This window comes from Opisthocomus hoazin, chromosome 2, assembly GCF_030867145.1.
Source record: "Opisthocomus hoazin isolate bOpiHoa1 chromosome 2, bOpiHoa1.hap1, whole genome shotgun sequence".
Taxonomy (NCBI): domain Eukaryota; kingdom Metazoa; phylum Chordata; class Aves; order Opisthocomiformes; family Opisthocomidae; genus Opisthocomus; species Opisthocomus hoazin.
Genome location: NC_134415.1, coordinates 98,273,390 through 98,294,241, shown reverse-complemented (window position 1 = coordinate 98,294,241; position 20,852 = coordinate 98,273,390). Strand labels below are relative to the sequence as shown.

The 20,852-nt window shown below is 38.6% G+C and overlaps 1 protein-coding gene across 4 annotated transcripts in view; it reads left to right on the top strand.

Moving 5' to 3' along the window:
• Positions 1–20,852, top strand: part of COL19A1 (collagen type XIX alpha 1 chain) — a 214,630-nt gene that overhangs the window by 38,717 nt on the left and 155,061 nt on the right. For all 4 annotated transcript variants that reach the window (XM_075414584.1, XM_075414582.1, XM_075414583.1 and 1 more), the window contains 3 exons: positions 1,603–1,728; positions 2,189–2,251; positions 12,549–12,602. In XM_075414584.1, coding sequence (XP_075270699.1) covers positions 1,603–1,728; positions 2,189–2,251; positions 12,549–12,602 — 243 coding nt within the window. The remainder of the gene's footprint in view (positions 1–1,602; positions 1,729–2,188; positions 2,252–12,548; positions 12,603–20,852) is intronic.

Genomic DNA, 20,852 nt, shown 5'->3' with positions numbered 1-20,852 from the left:
TGGGTGTTTCATAATTGGCAAATACTTTCTTCTTTATAACACACATACTGAGAAGTATACGTTGTTTAACGTACGGGAAAGCATTGATTCAGTTTAGAGGGTTTGCTTCTCCCTTTGGTTTTGATACACAGAATTAGTGTAAACTGCAGCACACTAGAACTAGAGAAATGCTTGAAGTTGCAGATGCGATTGTTTTGCTGAATCAAGCCCATTTGGAGAGAAAATAGAAAAAAAAAGAACTTGGAAAATCTGTTAAAATATTGGTCTGCTGGTTGTGAATAGCTAGTTATGAATAGCCGCAGCCTGCAGTCAGCAAGGAAAAGCAGGGTGTGCAGAAGGACTAATTGATTACATCTTAAAGAAATGGGAGAAAAGGGTACCTGGAATGGAGGGATAAAACTGCCCAAGAACAGAGGATTGTAAGACTTTGTGGGAACTGGCAACTAATAGGTGCTCTGAAGTATGGAAGAGGCTAGATCCAATTTATCAAGGGAAATTTAAATTTTAAATAGTAATTTATTGTTAAAATGTATTTCAGAATGAATTTCTGATAATAGTGCAGGCTTCCTCTTGAAGGTATAAGCTCATCGTTAAGTGAAATGAATGGATTTTTTTTTTTCCTGTAGGTTCCACTTTATGCGTGGAAATACAATTTATGTAGCAGTTATGACAAAGTAGCAAAAAAGTAAAACCAAAACAAAACCTAATTATATGTGAACACAAAAAGATCAAGGATAGACTTTATTAATAGCATCTTAAACATTAGTTCAGCTATATAGCTAAAAGCACCATCAGTTTCATTTGTGTGTTTTCTGTTGAAGATGTAAAAAATGGTGGGCTACTTGTTAATGACATTCATATTGAAAGCAGCATTCTATTTTCTGATTGATTTTTTTCATGACTTCCTTACCACTTACAAGGGCTACATTTTCAGTAATTTAAAGGAAGGAATTTATGCTCGGATAAAAATTACTACACTAAGCTGTAAACCCTGTTGGAATTTCCTTGAGAGAAGGCTCTCAGGACACATCATTACATCTTAATGAGAGCTTCTGAAATATATCAGGCTCTGCTGACTTGTCCTGTAGTATATCTTCAGGCTGGCTCAGCTCTGATGAATTACAGACAGGTGAATATTGTCTTCAGGGTTTGTTGTTTGTTTCCAAACTGTGCATGCCCAAAGTATGCACATGACAAAAAAATGACAGAATTTTCCTTCACTCTGACATTTTGCATTTTGGGGTGGGGGATGGAGGACAGGATGACGTTGAGAAGTACCCTCTTTTTTTCCCCATGGGCATTTTCTGCATTACTACTTCTAATTTTGGGAGACTTTATTCCACTGTCTGGGCTCTTTTGGAAGAAAGAAGTGCGACAGTTCAGATCAGTTTTAACTAGCATTGATTTCAGTACAGAAGGATCGCAATGTCTACACATTGTTTTAGTACAGCTTTTTTGTCTGTTTGGCAATTGTTTTGGATTCTCTGTAACACGGTGTGTACAGGAGTATTAAAACAGAAAGTATCTTAAAATACTGTTTGGATGGTATTTATCTATTAACCAAAGCAGACCAAAAATCAGAAAATCTTCTTTTTATTTTAGTGCCCACGAGAGGAGAGGCTACTTGCTACAACTTCAGCACCAGTGACTGCTCATGCTAGCAAAATATACACCCTTCCAGGAATGCAGCAAGAATCTAGAGAGAGATGCCACTGCTTTCCAAATAAAGTACGAGGTTTTCCTACTGCTTTTTAGTGCATCATGCTGTTTAATCCTGCAAAGTATTAAAATAAATTAAAAGTTGGGTTGTTTTTTTTTTCTAGTTATGAAAAATGTCATACTGGTATGTAGTTGTATTTCCCAGTTAAGAAACAGTGCATTTTAAGTTTAGTTTAACTTAGAGTTGCAGGGGTCTGTAAGGTTTAGTTGTTTGAATACACACACAAAAAAACATCCATGGTAAAAGTGAGAATTACATCTAGGCATTATATTTAGTGTAAATCTTTTTACCTGAGAATAAATTATTTTCTACATAATGCTTTTTAAAGAAACTTTCTCCTGGGTATTGCGCTGTATTTATTCTGAGTTGTTTGCTTTGTTAGGCTTTTGTGATAAAGGCAAGGAAACTAAACCAAACACATATTTTGGATCAGCTTCTTTGCTGATTTTTGATTTCTTTTAAAATCAGGGAGAAGCTGGATTGCCAGGAGTAGCTGGTTTGCCAGGCCAGAAAGGACATAAAGGTGAAAAGGTAAAATATCAGTTGAATTCTCTCTTTCAAATCTTTATCTTTGGCTTATCTTTCTTAAATAGAAACTTTAAGGATTTTGTTATTCCTTAAAGCAATCTCCCTGTCACAGGTTAAATCCTTTATCAGTCAGTCTCTGGTTCTGTGCATGGGCTTCCTGCCGGGCAGCCTACAGCTGTCTCACTTTGGGGTCCCTTCATCAACTCCATGGAGCACAGTTTACCTGCCTGGGAAGCACAAGGCCTCCCCAGCCCTGTCAGCATGTCCTATTGCCTGTTCCCTTTATCAAAAAAAAAAAAAAAAAAAAAAAAAAAAAGTCGCGTATGTCATCTGTGACAAGGGCTTTCCCATATCATGTGTGTACATCACTGCAGATGGTCAGGATCCAGTGCGGTGGATTCATCCTTGCAGTCTTCAGTAGAAGGGTATGAATTCACCCATATGACCTCAGCACTGTGTACTCTTTGACATCACTCTTACCTGAAATCTGAAATCGTGAAGAGAGGGGGACCTGGCACTGGCAAGCCCCTAGAACAGGCCAGTCGGTGCTGCTTGCCTTGGGCCTATTCTGGTTTTTTGTTCTGTAATGCTTACCATGACATTCTTGTGTTATTTAGCTTGGGGATTTCCTAATAATGAAGGCCAGCATATCAGATGTTTTTGCTTCACACTCCATTCCCTAATTTTGGTTGGAGGATACTGGATTAGAACATGTCTAGGAATGTGTTTTTTGTGTGCTAATAGAGGGGGCAACTTGAATAAGCATTTGCAAATAAGCCAGAAAGACAGTGGGAATGCAGTGATACCTGGATTGTCCTAATCCAGATCTGGTTAAGATGGAGGTTTCCTAACCCAGCATCCTCCCTCACCACACACTGTTTAATACGCGATCTGAAATAGTTTGTGAAGACAGCCTGCTGTTCCTAGGACAGCGCTGTTCCTAGGACTGCAGTACCTGGCTGAAATGGGTCCAGTTCTGAGGGGCTTTATCCCCACAGTCAGTTGAAATTAAGTAAATTTAAATTCTTTGCTGGTGTCTTCCCCCCCCAACTCCTCCCCTCCGATATATATTTCACTTTTGATACCAGCTTTATCATTTTCCTAGGTGAAAAAAAAAGAGTTCAGGCATGTTGGTTTCTATAGCCCATCTGAACCTACAGGGACTGCTGGCAGTTTCCAAATTTAATAATGAATTTTAGCTCATCCTAGGTCTGAGTATATAGAAGAATTGTCAGTGTTAGGGGTAGCCTTGTTAGTAACATAGTTTCCTCGCATTTGTTTGGGAAACTGCTCTTCTGCTCCTGACGTGATCCATTTAGATTATTACTGCTACTGAGATGAGAAAGGAGACTTCAGAAGTCTGGGTTTTTTTACCATTCCATCTCACAGCCATTTAGCAATATTTACCATACTAAGCATAGTACCTCTAAATAAAGTATGTGGGTGCCTGTGGTCACCCAGTTTTGTTCTCGTGTTTGTTTTATAAAGAAACCCTCATTCCGTTGATTCAAAAACCATCCAACAGTCAATGAACCATTTCAACTTCTGTGCATCACCGATAACAAATTGCATGAGGCCGTGTCTGACATGACTGGTAATTACAAAGTAGAAAATTTTTGTTTTAGGTGTAAAACTGAAAACTGTTACGCTTGACATTCATGAAAAATAAATCTTTCAAGATTTATACAAATAGGGGTTTTTTTGGGTAGTGGCCTACTACCAATAAATCCAAATTTGATTTGTTTATCACCAGCCACTCTGATACTTCACTGAATATTTACAGCCTGAGCAGGATTATGTGCATCCAGCAGCTTAGCCTTATGATAGTAAATGGACATTTGTGAATGTCAATTCACAAAATTCAATGAATCGGCAAGTTAAAGTCAAAGGTAGTACAGCAAAAAGCTAGAAAGCTGCTTAATTAGAACCTTCCTTATAATTGACCAGTACTTGCTACTTCCTAGCTTTGGAGTGGGCTTTTTTTGTTATTGTTTGGGAGTGGGTCGAGGGCACATTACTGCTGTGATTGAAAGGGTAGTCTCACTGTTGACCTTTGGGAGCAAACGTGTACTGCCTTGCATAGTGCCTAGCATGATGCGGTTGAATGACATATTCTCTGAGGTTTTAGTACCGTTTTTTCTTTGCTTCTGCAGTTATGCAAGTTTTCAGTAACACTTGTTCTCAATGATGGCCTTGTTACATCAATAATTAGAGGCAGAGGGGCGGCAAGACCCCAGACCCTTCCAGACAAGCAGGATACATGATTTATTGCCAAATTATGTAAAGGAGAGTGACAGACTGTGTTTGGGTGTTTTGTAATATGTTATACATGAAAAAGGCAGGTTCTTGACGACTTTGCTGGCCAGTCACAAAAAAATGGCATTTCTGTGAGTTGTCTGATGATTCTTCAGCCTATTTCTCACTTTGCTGGTGCTCAGCTCCTCATTTTATTATTTTGTTCTGCTTCCAAAGCATATTATTATTAGCATCCAACTAACTATATTTAAGTGTCCTTGCCATGGCAGCATCCAAGAGAAAACAAGTTAAAGTTAATTTTTAGCTTCTTTCCTAGGAAATTTCTGTATCCGTTGATATTATCTCTTGTTGAGCACAACACTCTGTATTGTTTATTTTACATTGTCTTATTCCAATTTCCCATCCACTGTAATTAATTGTATGACTGAATTTACATGACTTTCTGTTGCTATGGGATTGGCAAAAAGTCTCTACGTACATAAATTCATGTTAGGCTATATAGAGGCCTCCCAAAATTGCTGCTCTTTTCAGTCTAACATAGTTGTGCCCTAAGATCAGACTCTGTTTTGCCTGTATCTAAGCTATCACCAGTACAAAGTATGATACCTGATAAGCCATATTTAGGCATTTTGAATTTAATTATTAGCCTGTTTGCACTTCATTCCTGTACACTTGGCAGTACTCTTGGCAGTACTGTACCCTTGGCTCATCTTTGTACCTCCGAACGGGTCTGAGCCAAGGTGCGTTGTGGGCCCAAATGACTAAAGTTCTGTATTTTCACTGGAACAAGCATTCATGCAAATATTGATGCATCTCTGGTAAGCTGTCCATCTGAATGTACAAGAGCACCACTGATCAAAATTATTCCATTTGTGTGAATGACCTTCCTATCCGCGTGCCTCGCCTTCCGTTAGGGCTTCGTGAGGATGTTATGAGGACAGTTCTTCACTCAATAATAGTAGTATTATCTCTGGTGCTTCGCAGGTGAAGAAGCTGCTCAGTTTCAAGAGTGCCTCCTTGAATGACCAGACTGCTCAGTTTTGTACCATACACCCCTTACTCTGTAGCAGAAACTGCGCCAAGGGCAGTAGTCCCTGTCCCTTTTGTTTCCTGTGCAAACTCGGATCCAGGGATGTTTGCTCTACGGGGTTTGCTGGGAGACCAGCTTCTGCAGCTATCTGCAGCAAGGGACAACCTTCTTTTCTTTAATGTCTCATTAATTAAGACTCAAAAAGTCACCAGGACCAACTTTCTTTGCTGCTTACTGACCTCTGCACTTGAAACCCATTTTTGGACTGCCTGATAGCTTTTTCCCATTGGAAGAGAACTGAGAGGCAGGAGCAGTCAGGTGTACGATTTAGGTTATCCCTGAATACTGTGTTACTGTCACGGTAGCTTGATTCTTAGCACAGTGTATTTCACAAGTTTCAAGTGGTCACAGGTCAGGTGGAAGTCTCCTGTGATTTAACACATTTTGATATCTGTTCTGTAGAGCTAGGTTTCCCCTTCTGCTGAGTGAGGAATTTACTGTGTTTTCTGTTTTGGAAGCAATCTCTACTACTTCAGCATGGCATATAGCTACTCGGACTCTTACAAATATATTCGTTGTTAGGAAATGTCTTTTGATCACAATGTGAAGGTCCTGTTTTGTCCTCAATATGCAGAAATTCTTCAGAAAGGCAGAAAGTGGATCACAGTAATTGGAATGATTACATATATAGTGAATACACAAACTAATTTTCTCTACCAAAGAGGCTAAAAAAAGTAACTGTATGTTATTTTTTTTTATTTTTATTTCTTTTAAGCAAACTTAGGGCCCATGAAAGATTTTACATTGAAATCCAAAGGGAACTAAGTATTTTGATATCATATTAAACCGTTCCAAGCTGTGTTAATAGGTCATTGGTTAATGCTGCAAGTACGGCAGGGAGCAAAAAGCCAGAGGGAGAGTGCTTTCAAGCATTAGAGTGCCTGTTGAAGCACAACATGGAGAAAGTTATTGCTATTCAAGTGAGCTTCATTAATTAAATTTTACTTAAGGAAAAAGACGTTTAACAAGCTATTTTAGGATGGGTAGAGATAGGTTTGTGCAATATAATGTTGCACTAGAAAAATATTTGTAATAGAATGATAAGAAAAAAGAACTCAGGAAGAACAAATGAGGTGTGTGACTGCTCTTTCTGTCTGTTTTTCTTGTTAGTCTTGCATTCCTCCTTCTCTGTCATCCCTCTTAGAACCCAGGTCCACCTGATCCCACCTAAGGCATGTCTATTGTGTTACACAGCCTTGAGAATGGTTCCTTTCTGGTCCGATTTTTGTTGCAGAGGTTATTGATACGGACCTAGAAGCTGGAATGCATGAAAAAGAAAAAATCTGCGCAAAATACAAGTGGCTGTTAGTGATGACAAAGTCAGGAGTTGCCAGTATACTTGGTAGGCTGAAAGTCTTACAGTGGGCAAAAGGGAACACTCCATGCCTATGGAGACAGGAATTTGTTGGTAGTCCTACTTGATGTTTTAACCATCTAATAGTCCAAGTTACCAAATTAGTAAGGAAAATCATCATTAGTAATACAGTTGGTTTTCTTTAAAAGAGTCTTAAGTATATACCTCTTTTTATGTTATTGTATTCACCATTCCAGCATTCATCTCAGTTCTGAGGATGGCAGTTTAAGGAGTGGAGAGGGTGGCAGTGAGTCCTCAGCACTCTGAGGTGCTCAGAGGGTTGGGGGGTGGCACCCTGTCCCCAGTGGGGCCACCCCAGAGCTGAAGCTGGAGCCGGGGAAGCAGCAGTCACTGGCCCCGGTGCAGGGGTTAAACCAGTGACACCCAGCTCAGCCCGAGGCTGAGCCCCTGCACTGCCTGGTCAGTGCACAGCTGGGGCTTCTACTGGGAGTTATGAGGGTGATGCTTCCTGGGCTATGCACTCCCTGCTTCTCCCCCAATGCCAAGCAAACCCTGGAGTGATGCTGCCTTTGGGATGAGTTTTCTTTCTCACCCTTGGCAAATTCTCTGCATTTGAATTTATTGTATTCATCAACTAGAAGTTCCTAATGAGATCCCCCCCACCCCGGTCTAAATACTTCTATCACCATTTTATAATCATGAGAACTGTTTACCTGTCTGTATATCTAAGTTTTAAATTCTAGCGTACATCATTTCTTAGAGGGACTACCTCCAACGTTAATCATACAGGAGGTGCATCTAGTATATAAGATGAGTTCTCTACATTACCTCTTTCACCTTCCACTTCATCACTTTTGGAAACCCTGCCAGTACACTGTCTGCTGGGAACAGCTGTCTTCAGAGTGTGCTGGTATTTCTTTCTTGATAATAATACACACTTTCTTACCTGGACATTTCTGATGCAATTGGTGCACATAACTGTGCAGAGATGAAAATCAGGGAAGTTAATTTACTTAATCAAATCTTAAAACACCAAAACTGATTTTGGTGAAGGAGTGTTTTGGCAGCTGATGTAGGTTACTAATTTTATGTGAACTAATATGTCCCCATGGTAGACAAGACCAATGTTGTAATGCAACATGCTAGCAGTGTGTGCTCTAGGCCACATTAATGTCATTCTATTTATTAAGTGCATTTGCTTTTGTCTTGGTATTAAAATCATCGTCTGCACCTGACTAGTACAGAACCCTGACAAGAAGATTTTCCACCTCTCAAGATTCCTTGTAGATTATGTTTTCTAGATTAAATATTAAAGTGTCAAGTTAATCCCACTCTGTATCACAATGTAAATATATTTTGAATAGATTTGCAATTTAAGAGACAAAATAAAGTATTTAAATAAAACATTTTCTTAAAAGAGTGGTTTTGGCTTTATATGAGAAAGGACTGTAATTTGTTCACTTAAATAATTATCACTGTTATTCTACCACCACCTTTGGCTTTAGGCTATCTTTGCTGTATATAACTCTTCAATTGTAATGTGTGGTATAGGAATCATGGTACTGTATTTTGTGTCTGCTAGTAGCGTATCATTTCTAGTTCTTCAAGAGGTGTATTGAATAAAGGCTGCATGGTGCGAAGAGGTAAAGGTCAAGTGCTTTTGAAACTTACTGAATCATTAATGTAAAAAAATGATCACAAGTATAATACTGCAGGTGGTCTCAGATGTGCAAAATTGTTTCCACTTCAGATAGAAGGCTGATTGGTATCATTGCAAAGAATCATATTTGCTGTCTGCAGTCTGTTTTTAAGAATTTAGTTTGGCCTGGCTTTACCGAAAGTTGACAAAAGCCTTTTTTTTTTCTTCATTTCAGCCTGCTGTATTTCCACCCTGTCTGCTTATGTGTTTACCAGAATAAACATTATCAAAAATATAGTAGCCATCCTATTCTTTGGAAGAGATAACCTTCTGAAAAATGTGCTATGGATTAAATATTCTATTCAAGAAATATCTTGTGCGCAGTTGAAAAGAATTTTCACTGGTACCCTTAGCAGAAAATCCTAGCAGTAGACTTCAAGCTCACAGTGCTACCTTTGAACGTTGTTACACTGAGTGTACCTCGCAACCTATAAATGCCAGCGTTGTACGTATAATGTTCACCAGCCTATGGTCTTCTGGCAGCGTATACTTCTGTTGGCTTTGGTAGTTCTAAGAAAATGCAATTCTTTCTTCCAATTCTTACTAATTTATTTACATAAACTTAAAAAGCTCAATTGCAGTGTGTGTTGGGAGTTGGAATAATCTTGCTGAGGCATAAAAGAGACTTATTTAGGGGTAGATATAGGCCTGATGGTCAGGAACCCTGTTTTTTCATCTCATTTCTGTACTTTTGGCATCTACTATGTAAAAAAGATAAAAGGATGCTTTTTCACTTTTGTGAAGGACTTTGAGATCTGCAGAAGAAAAGGAAAATGCTATTAAACAAAAAAATGTGCCAATAACCCCTTAAAAATATATTTGCTCTATTTTTCTTTTCTTGATTCTGTCATGCTGCCTGTGTGAATACTGTTACAGGTTGTACAACCTACGGTATCTGGTCTTTAAACTCATTGAATATAAGCATGAAAAACTAGAACCTTTTAGACTATGGTTATTAAAATCACAATTAAAAGATAGAAGCATAACTTTATGATTTAATCTGCAGTGGAAAATAATGGTCTTCAAGGTGGGGAGTCTGTCTGCGGTTAGTGGAAGAAGTGTAAACATGCCTTAGTTAATTGGCCAGTAAGTCATACGTGCTAAAAGCCTCCTGGTGTGTAGCAGGCTGTGTAATTTTAGACTACACAGTATATAAAAATACACTGCTGAATGTAACAAAGTCTTTCTGGTCTATTAAAGTACTGGCAAGTGGCATAAGGGAACAGAGTGTGCATAGATAAGGGAGTCACTCTGTAGGGGATTAGGTAAGGTAACCAGGGGCCAGTCCTGCTGCTTTACCTCTCATCGTGCCAGCAGGTTCGTGCTATTTGCATGCACAGGATTTTGGTCTACTTTTGAGGCAGAGCTAAGGACCATTCCAATGTTGGAATAAAAAGGGCATAGGAGATGGCTCATTCTCTCCTCCAGAATGTCGTTGCTGCTGAGCAGCAGTTTAAACTTATGGCTGGAATAGTACTCTGCACCCAGGAGTTGCTCGTTTTGATTGATTTGCTTAGCTCACCTGCTACAAACAAAGGAGTTTTGAGCCAGGCTGCACACATGCAGTTATTTTATGATGATTTCTGTGAATAGTTGTTAAGACATTAAAACAGGGGGCAAGGAAAGTAGATACATTTTATGGTAGGAAAGAAGCAACAACAATAGTATAGGGTATGACAATGTACTTCAAAATGATGGTGACAGTCATTAGGACATACCATGCTGCTTTTAAAAAAAGGTAATGAGGAAACCTGATCTGTAGCATTTTGGGGTTTGGTTTATTTTTGGTGAGTTGGCTTTTTTTTTTTTCTTTTGTTCCTTGAAGCTAGAGACAGAAATACTGAACTCTTAGAAGTTAACTGAGACTGCCACCCAGAGCTCTGGATCCAATCTGTAGACTCCCTGGGTAGAGCATAAGGAGACTTAAGCACCTTGGAGTACAGTGTGCTGAGTCAGCAGCTGCCGCATGCCAGCCTGGAGGGAAAGCTGAGGAAAAGCAGATAGTCTGAATCCTTCCTTTACCAGGGACTAAATGTTCTATAATGGCTCTTCTGGGATACAGCAAATACCGTTGTTATGTGCTGCTTCTTAGCAGTCTTACTGCTAGTTTCTTAACTTCAGAAAGGTTAATAACTGCATTTCGGGACAGAGGTATTATGTTTACACTGAAAAGATAACAGTACTACAGTATTGTGTCTATGAAGCTCTCTCAGATTTTTGGTTTTGGTGGGGGTTTTTTGTGGTTTGGTTTTTTTTGGATTTTTTTTTATAAAGCTTTACAGCAGCTTTGGGATTCTGATACTGAGTTCTGGGATACCTAGCTGATGGTATTGTACCATAACTACATTAGTTAAAATCACTATAAACCTAATGGAGAGACTTAGGTTGTAATTTAAGAAATGGTTATGCACTTTATGTGGGGACAGTCTCACATAAAATGCAGGAACGGCCATCTGGATAGAAACCTGGTCTTGCTCTCGGGAAAGACACTGGGCTGCTGGGATCCGGTTCGCTTGTGCAGTTCCTAATGTTCCTCTTGTGAACTCTGGAACAACTTTAGATCCCATACCACCAGTATGCTGGGAAGCACTGGGGATCCAGGCAAGCAGGAGCACAGGCTGGGAGCACTCGTAGGCTGTGGAGGGCACAGAACATGGACGTTCTGTGGCCTAGACAAAGCCTTTCTGCTACGCTGTTAAGCATCTCCTGTCCTATATGCAACAGAAGAAAAAGAAGTCATTGCAGCACTGTGTGTATATCCCATTTGGGAATATCGTGAGAAACTGATATTTGATTGTGCAGAGTGGGTTTATTGACTGAACTGATGAACTTTGCTGAATACTGAGAAGTTTCTGCATATGCTGAATATCAGAATTAGAAGTTTCCAGGATCTTGCTATTTAAAAAGTTAGCATTTTGTGAGTTTAGAGATCTTGGGCACTAATTCCTCAGCAGGTGCTTTTGGGTTTGCAGTTTTAGATTTGGGCTCCAAACCTAGGTTTACAACCTATTTTGGGAACCAGTTATTTGTGTAAATGTGGCTCTTCTGCTTCTTCATGCAACCTTTTCTCTCACAGAACAATTTGATAGTTAATTCTTTTCAAACCAGTGATGTTTTCTTCATAAAGAATTGGATTACTCAAAGAAAAGCTGCAGTATTTCCTGTTTGCTAGAGAACGTTCTCACCTCGGTACAAGGAGGCAAAACTAATGTTTTGTTTTGTTTTTAAATGACGACTATAATATGGTCTCAGTGCTTTCATTATATTCCTGTAGCATCCACCTGATTTTTATTTTAGTCTTTGTAACCCTTATACTTGACATTTTAATCAATATTTCTGCATTTGATGTTTTCTTCAGTCAGTTTTAAGACTCATCCTCCAATTTGCAGCTCCTGGGATCGTCCATACCTCTCCTGATCAGTTGGTCATTTTTCTCTTAAAACTAAAATTTTCTTATAGATTGCTTATGGTTGGGGGTTTGGTTACTCTGAGGGGATAACAGGGAGGGAAAGAGGAACTGAGTTTAAATAGTGTCTCTTAAAAATATTGTGGGCACATTACTTTTAGACCAAAGAAATCTGTATTATGTGTTGAGCTTTCTCAGCGCAGAACACACTCAACCCAGTGATAATGGACCCACTTGGCTTCACTCTACTGTTGCAGTGAATTCCCTTAAAATCAGTATACTTGCTTTTTATGGAAATGTGCATGTGCAAGTATTTGTCAGATGAGGTCTTAATTGACATTATAGGTGGCTTAAAGAGTATTTATTTTGTCTGATTTCAGTGTTACATGTAAGGCATCCTCCTCCACGGTGGTTACATTACTAAGCATGACAAAAAGATGGTAAAAGATGCTGTTCTGTTGAATCAGATATGACCTGAGTAGTTGTTAACTTCAGATGTCTTTAGAACTGCTAACTGACTATTTTTTTTTGTAGGGTGAAATAGGTGCGAAAGGACAGGATGGGGTTGCTGGTCTTCCTGGCGAAAAGGTACGTTTCTGTATATTGTTATATAACTTGACTCATGGGAAGTGTTCATTATGTCAGTGGCCTATCTGTGGTTATATACAGAAATGGGAGGATATAACACTTCTGTTACAAAATGAACTTCTCTTACATGCACTGCTGTGGTTTTGTAGCACACTGAAAAAGCCACTCAGACCAACAGTATTCTCTGCAGGTGCGCTTATTGTCTTGGTTTTTTTCTTTTTTTCTAGAAGGGGGTGGCTATACAGAGCCAAAGGAAGCCACTTATTCCACTGTGCAGTTTGTGGCCTGCAAGCCTAGAAAAGAGTTCTTGTGATCTCAACAGGCCATTTGGTAGAGCTTTGAGATAAACACCACTGACTTCTAAGCAAAGACATGGGAATAAGCCATGGCTAAGAAAGCATGGCAGCCTACCTGTGTACTCGAGAGAAGTTTCACTTTATTTCAGAATGTTAGTGAGTGAATTAAGGCAATTTTACACATTTATTGAGTTCAGAGCTAGTTACCTGTATTAGAGGAAGTCTACTAGCGTAATATCTAGCTTCTTCAGTATAGAAGACAGCACTCGTCACATTGAGGAACAGCTTGTTTCTGGAGTTTCCAATCGTTTGGCTGCTTGTGATTTTTTTTTTTCTCTGTTGCATGGCAACAGTTGAAAGAAATAGTGGGTTTTTTGCATATTCATGAAAGCCAGTTAATATATAAATGAATGAAACTCTGCAGATACATGTATTAGTGCACTTCATTGATTTTTTTCTTTTTTTTTTTTTTTTATTTCAGTGGTATCTTTAGTGTCATGATTTAAGTCCCCAGCCCTCAACTCTGTCGATTTAGGTTCTTTTTCATCATGTGCTTCCAGTTTCTGTTCTTTCAGTGCCACAAACAAGTATGACTTTTAAAGGCAGCTGTGGCTGCAAGAGGCTCAGAATTTCGATATTATGTTTTATTGATTGACAAGCTGCTTTCACATTTATGCAACATTTTATTAATTTCAGAGAGTTTGGTTTATTTTGTAATGATCCAGATTTCTAAGTACTGAAAGAAGTATAGTTTCACTTCAACTGTCAGGTTCAAAATCTGTAATTAACAGGATACAGAATTATGAAACTATCTTTTTTTTTACTTACTGTTTCTGTCTCAAATTCTGTTTTCTTAAAAATTTGAGGTAGATATATAATGTTAACAAAGAGGTGAGTTAAAGTAACAATATTGACTGCTGATGCTAAATTGTATGTGGAAGAAAAATGGAGAGCAGGCTGCAAAGATGTTCGAAGGCTTTGCAGCATTGAGGGACTCAATCATAAATTGGCATGTAAAACTCAAAGAAAGTAATAGTAGAGTGATGCAGAGTAGGAGTAAAAACAAAGCAAACATTATGTATTTCGTGCTGGACTCTGGACTATCTATTACTGTTGAGGAAAGTGGTCTTGGAATTACAGATCAATGAAAACATACACTCACTGTTAAGTACCAGTCAAATAAACAAATGAAATTTAGGAATGATTAGAAAGAGAACAGGGAACAAAGAAAAAGCATGTTAATGTCACTATTATTAATGAAACCATATTGTATCATCTTGAATAATGTGTACTGTTTTGGTTTCCACATCTCAAAGTGGATCTAATAGTACTGGAAAAGGTTCAGAGGAGGTGTCAAGAGTAATCAAGAGCACTGGGCATCTTCCAATTAAAGTGTGACAATGTTGAATTCAATTTGAAAAAGGCACAACTGAGATGAATTATGTCTTACTCTGTACTTTATACAATCATGAGTGGAACAGAAAAGATTAATAGGGATTTACTTCTTTATTTTACTCTTCAGTGTGCAAACTAGAGCATCAAACCTATCTTGATAGCAAGTTTGAAAAGGATAGAAAGGGCTAATTCTATTACGTGATTACAGTTTGAACGCTCTGACACAGTATTTAAACAGTCTGAAAATTAATTAGAAAGTTGATTGAATAAAAATCCATGAAGTGAGTCAGACACAACTATGTGTCTGAAAGTTCTTGAGCTCCAAGATGCTGAAGTCTGGGAAAGCCACTGGCTGCCCTGTTATACTTTTCTGTAGGCATCTGTTGTTGCCACAACTGTAGTCACATACTTGACTAGAAAAAACTTTGATTTAATCCAACTAGACAGTTTCTACTTTACTGTGCTCCCAGATGTGAATTAATAGAAAGAGTTATTGTAAAACATTGTAGATTGAATGAGATTGATCTAGAATGAAGCTGTATTTTTCCCTTGGCTCTTTCTGTAGCTCCCTTTCTGATGTTATCTTTCTTTAAAATTACCAGGCTACATTGCTTTTCCAGTACAAGTTATTATCACAGTTTCCATGGTTAATACTGTTTGGGTTTTTGTGCTTAGCGCCTTGCAGATCACTGTCAGGCCAAATCCCAAAGCTCCTGTTAGTTTACGTAAGGCTCAACAGTCAGATCATATTTAGTATCAAGACACTGTACTTTTCCTGAGCATTGTAACTCTTTGGATTCAGACTATGCAAGGCCGTGCCATTGTTGAAAATTAAAAATGAACTACCATGGAATCTGAAATTGGCAAAACCAAAAGCTGCTTAAAAAAAATAAAAGCAAACAAGATATTTTGTACGTGCGTAGCTAAATGAAGAAACTGAGATCCAGCCACCCAGCTTTTGCTGTCTGGAGTTGTCGTGTCTATGCAGAGTAGTAAAGCGCTGTGTGGAATTATTAGCTCCTTTCTGGAGGTAGAATCACTTTATATTCCTTGTGTTGTGAATGGTGTTAACATGCTCTGTGTCTCAGTTGATGCATCAAGAGCGGTGTGAATTTATGTGCATCTGTTATTTTCATGCTCCTTTTTCTGGGATGTTCTGAATGCTAAAAATGTACATAAATTCAAAGACAACTGAACTAAGCAAAGGAATAAAAATACTCTAAGTACTGTTATATATAAAGGCATCTCCTACATTTCAGCAAGTTGAGGTGCAGACCATGCAATGCTGGGAGAGCATTCTCAGGAGCTACCGCTGTTTGTTTATCCTCTTAACCTTTCAATATGCATTGTGTTTTGTTGGAAATGTTATATTTGTTAAACTGGTATGCCTATTGTTATGGTTTTCTGCACTGTATTTTTCTGAGCTTTGTGCAGATGTGCCCCTTGAGTCACTAATTAGAAAGAAGAAAAAGAAAAAAAAAACAACCTGTGATACAGTTATTTTTTATGTAAATGCAGTTTGAGGCTTCACAGAGCGGGGAGGGGGGGGGGTTCTGATATACCTCTAAACCATCTGCTGCAGTACTCCACTGTTCATTCTTCTTTCCCTGGGGAAAAGTTCAGAGAATAAATACCTGGCAGACCTTACTCATGTTGCTATGAATAAGCGATAGTATCAATCATTTGACCTATTATAGGAGTTTGTCTTAGAATGAGATTAACTTGGCAATAATCCTATCGAATATACTTTATTACTTGAGAGAATCTTACCAAGAGATTGTCCCAGGAAAATGCTCCATTGTTCTATACTTAATTTTCAAGATCTGTATAACTGGTGAGAAGTCTGTAAGGCTTCATATATGGCCTTGACTTTCAGGGATCTAAAGTGTGAAAATAGATTGTGTGCTGCACACATCTTCAGTCTGTTTTCAGATGTGACATTCAACCTTTTGTCATTTATAAGACATACTATAGCTGACAACTTAATTTCCCATTCACTAAATGCTGCAGTGGTTTTGCAACAGTTGTGCTGGCTAATAGGTGCAGAACTAAGTGGTGTAGGCTTCTAGGAGGTTCTTGCCATTTGAGAGGTTGGACCTGCCGTGGGCTAATACAAAGTACAAATTTTAAGTCTTGGTGACTCTAGGATGGCGTAAGAATAGCCTTAACACCCATCTGTTCTATTTTTTGATGTAGTTCTGCAGTTTTGCTGTTTTATCTACTGCAGTTCTTGAAAGCAGCCGAAGTAAAAATGATGTTTCCACTGAGTGGCAACACACCATAGCGTGCCTGTTGTCTCATCTATCTTGGCAAAAACAGTCAATGTGACAGTGCTAATGACCAATCTAGAAAGTCAACAGTCAAACGCAGTCTCTGTGGAGCCCTGCCTGAGGCCCTCAAATTCGCAACAGAGTAAATCATGGACACCATCACGTATATAACTCTCTGCTTGATGTCTGAATACCTTGTTCCTTCATCCCTGTCCTTTCTCAGGGAACCATTTTACAAGATATTTTTAAAATAGTAGATTCTACTTAGGACAACAGAAGAAATTCTTGAGAGTATCAGAGGAGAGAGTTCTGTGGTGTGTGTTTACAGTTGTAAACACAATAAGAAAATTCTTGTAAAGATTAAGAGGGCAGTAGTCCTCCCTTGGAAGGAAACTCACTTCGTTTGTAGACTACCAGAATATATGGAATACATTGCCATGATCCCCCTACTGCAATCAGGACTGATTTGTAGCTCAACCTTCTGGGGACACTACTTCAAGGCATTTGTCAAATCATGCTACAAGAAGAACTGGAATGTTCTGATAAATCAGAATCACTATGCCTGTGAGACCTTATGCCTTGGCCTTCTGGAGGTGTTCAGTAAAGTCTGTGAGGACAGAAGAAATACATCAAGGGAAGCACTGTGTTAGCCTACTTTTTGGCGATTAGCAAGTGAAATTGTCTCTGGATACGCTTCTGAAGCCATTTACTATAATTGGATTACAGCCAGAGTGCTGGCTGTATTGCATGAGAAATTAAATCTGCCCTGAAGTGAAGGTTTGAGGTGACTGGAGTGCTCCAAGGTGTAGGATGACAGTTGCCTATCTGCTGCAAATCAGGCTCCAGAAATTAAGCAACCTTGACCTGGCAGTTAGACTAGCCTCGTCATGACGACAAGAACTGATTGCTTTGCCATTACGAATGGCCTTCACACACAATTGCTGTGTGCGGGGTCACACCGCTGGTGTAACCTGAGCAAGGTTGGTACACTACTGGAAAGTATTCCTATTAAAATAAGTTTGATGATTTTCCTAGTGTTCCTATCATACTGAAATGGTGAGAGGACTCTCCATTGGTGAGACCCACAGCCTTCTCGTTTACTGAAGTCGTAGTGTCTTACTTCTGTACAGGTTGTATTTGTGCAGGTCCTTTCCATAGCATCTGCTGGGGGATGGATACAGATGGGGATGGTCAACCTCACTGCTACGCATTTTGTGCCCGGAGAGAACAGGGTTAGTCTCTCCACTCTTCCAGCCCAGGAAATAATTAGACTTTGCACTAAGCATATTGTGTGTTGCATCCTTCTTTTGCAGTATACTTTTAGCCCTTCCAGATAGTCTGACAACAGAAGGAGGTGTATGCTTTGAACCATGACTAGAAGACCAAGTATTCCAGCCAAAAAATGTGTTCTTAGACCTTTTCTGAGGGGAAGGGGGGGAAAAAAAGCCACCTGATCGTCTTGTTCTCATTTACAGGGAGTTCATTCTGTCCTTTTCCTTTCCTGTGCTTTTTGTAAACTCAGAACATGATGGGATAGATTTGTCTCTGTATAGTTGAAATTTTTCTGTTTCCTGCACTTCTTGTATCATTCAGCCAAATAAGTCCTTTACTTCTCTGTGATTGTGGCTTTAGAACACCATGACAATGAAGCTCGAAATTAAAAGTTTATTTATGTCCTGGATGCTATATGATGTAGTCCTGTTTGTGTTTTAGTTTTTTGATGGTCTGTGATGCCTTGGCAGTAAAGATGAACCTCTCGTATGTCTTGGCATATCACACTTTAAGGGGTGGACGATCTCTGCATGCTTAAAGATTAGCGGGAGAGTTCCTGGTTCTGAGAGAGAGGTTGCCATCATGGCATGTACTTTGATGCAAAGTACCAAGCCTCTTGGAGAGTTTGGCCTTGCATGTGTTATGGGTCCGGCTAGCTGAAAAGCTCTTAAAAAGCTGGGAGTGCGCTGATGGCAGCAAGGCTCAAAGGACTCAAACTGCAAAGGTGAGTAGTTAGCTCTGTTCTTGGCCATTCCATATTTGTCTGTTTTTCTTCTATTGTGAAAATACTTTTTCTTCTTTCTCAGTCACTACATTCTGAAAAATGAAACGGATGTAGCCAGAAATGTAATTCAGAAGACTTACAAAAATAAACTGCTTTTGTCTGTTCCCCTTTATCCAGACCTCCCTAATAATTGCTTTCTTAAGGTTCATAGTATACAATTCATAGTGATGGAGATGATGCATCTATATTTCTTAAAGTACGTTTTGTGAAATACTTGTAACATCACTCACTTTTAATACTTGACTTTCAAATGGCTTAGCTTTACTGTTGTAGTTTTTTTCACTAATTTTTTATAATCTGCATTATGAAGACACCCTAAAATATTAAATATATTGATAAACTTTTAAAAATAGATGGTTTTGCACAGTAGGCCTAAAGTGGCAGTGAAATATTCAATACACTGTGCATTTGCTACTGGACTGTATGGGTGCTCCCGCAGTGTATTAGTAAAATAAACAGTTTAGACAGACTGAAAGGGGAAAGGAATGCTTATGTGAATAAAACAGTGTTTATTACTACACAACTTAGATTTATATTCAAAGTCAGACTAGAGAAAAAACCTGAGTGTACATTTGAAGAGCTCTACCAACTCTACGACTGCTATTTGTACTTGAAGAGCCATGAAAATGAGATCAGATTTACATGAAACTGTACAATAGGTATCTGTAAAAGTATCATTCCTGCTTTTGTTCACTTACATGTGTTTGTGATGGTGGCCCATCAAAGCATACGCAAACTCATATATTTTGTGAGCTAGAAGATAACAAGGCTAGAATATATAATGCTGTTTGTGGTGGTGTTTTTCTCATTTAACTGTATGAGATGGGTATCTATAACTTCAGTTTTCTCAAGTCCTTTATCTGTGTGCTGTCTTCAGTTTTAACTGACTTTGAAACCTAACACTGATGATTTTATTCTTGTTAAATTTGATTAGCCTTTTGTAATAGGGTTCTCTTCATATTTGATACAGGTAAGGAAGTGTTTAGTAAAAGGTTTCCCAAACCATGATACAGAGACCACCTGTGGTATGCGTGCTGCATCAAAATGGCATGTTAATGCTTCCTGAACAGCCTACTTCACATTGCCTGGTGGGAAGCACTCCCCTTTCCTTTAGTGGTACCTGAGAAAATGAGTTTGAAAACTGCTGCATTGTAAGTTTTGGTGGTTTTTTTAAGAAGAAAATGAATTCAGAAGCTCAATATAAAACATGGCTTAGAAATGTCCAGTGATTTTTTTTTCCAACATGATTTTATATATATATATACATTAATATAAAATTTTTGAAAAAAATTATAAGTGACATGCTAGTATAGAAGGTGACTTCAAATTGCTTTCAGAGATGCTTTTAATACTGATCTCTGTACTGAGTTACTCCAGGGTCAAGTCTTCAGGGTCAGCTATGTCATAAAATCCATAACCGGAAACTTGTTAACTGTACATCCAAATCAAATCATATCATCATGAAGATCCTTATGACCATTAACCTGTTTTCCCTATTGCTCCAGTTAGGCCGTGGAAACCCTGTCTAGAATTTTCCAAGGCATATTTGACTTTTCCAAAGAGCCATGCATATATGGTCTGTTATGCCAGTTCAGCATATGTTCCTGGACCATCAATCACTCATGCAAATATACAAATCTGAGGAGACATTGGTGTTGAGCTTACAGTAATGCAGTCTTTTCCTTGCAGCTGTCTTGAAAGATCTCTGGTCACAGTGCCTTCCACATTTCATGTGCTGTACAGATCCTTGACAGGGGTCAAGACATTTTCAAAGTAGCTCATCAGCATCTCTGAGAAAGGTTCCAAAAATGCATGTGGAGCTCTGGCTAGGTACTGCTTAAAGCCATGTTACTCAGTTTGTCTGTCTTTTGTTCGGTACCGTCCAATTTCTGAGCTCCTGTCATTGCTAATCAGTTATATTTCACTATTTTTGGATCGAGTATGAGCGTAAGCTGTGCAAATTATGCAGCTTTTGAAAAATTCTTGTACTGTTTTACTCTGAAGTCTCCAACAGGTATAAAAAGTATAATGACTAATACAGGAAAAAGTATTTGACGTCAGAAAGCTTGTCAAAGTTGAACAATTGAGAGCTGTAAGAACATAAAGCTGAAACAACATATTAATAGGAAATACGGTGCAAATTCTTGAAAACTAGGTTTTTATATGTAAGCAAGTAAAGAAATTAGCCTCAAAAAAGACAGGCAGTGTTTTTGCAATTGCAAACTTTATTAGC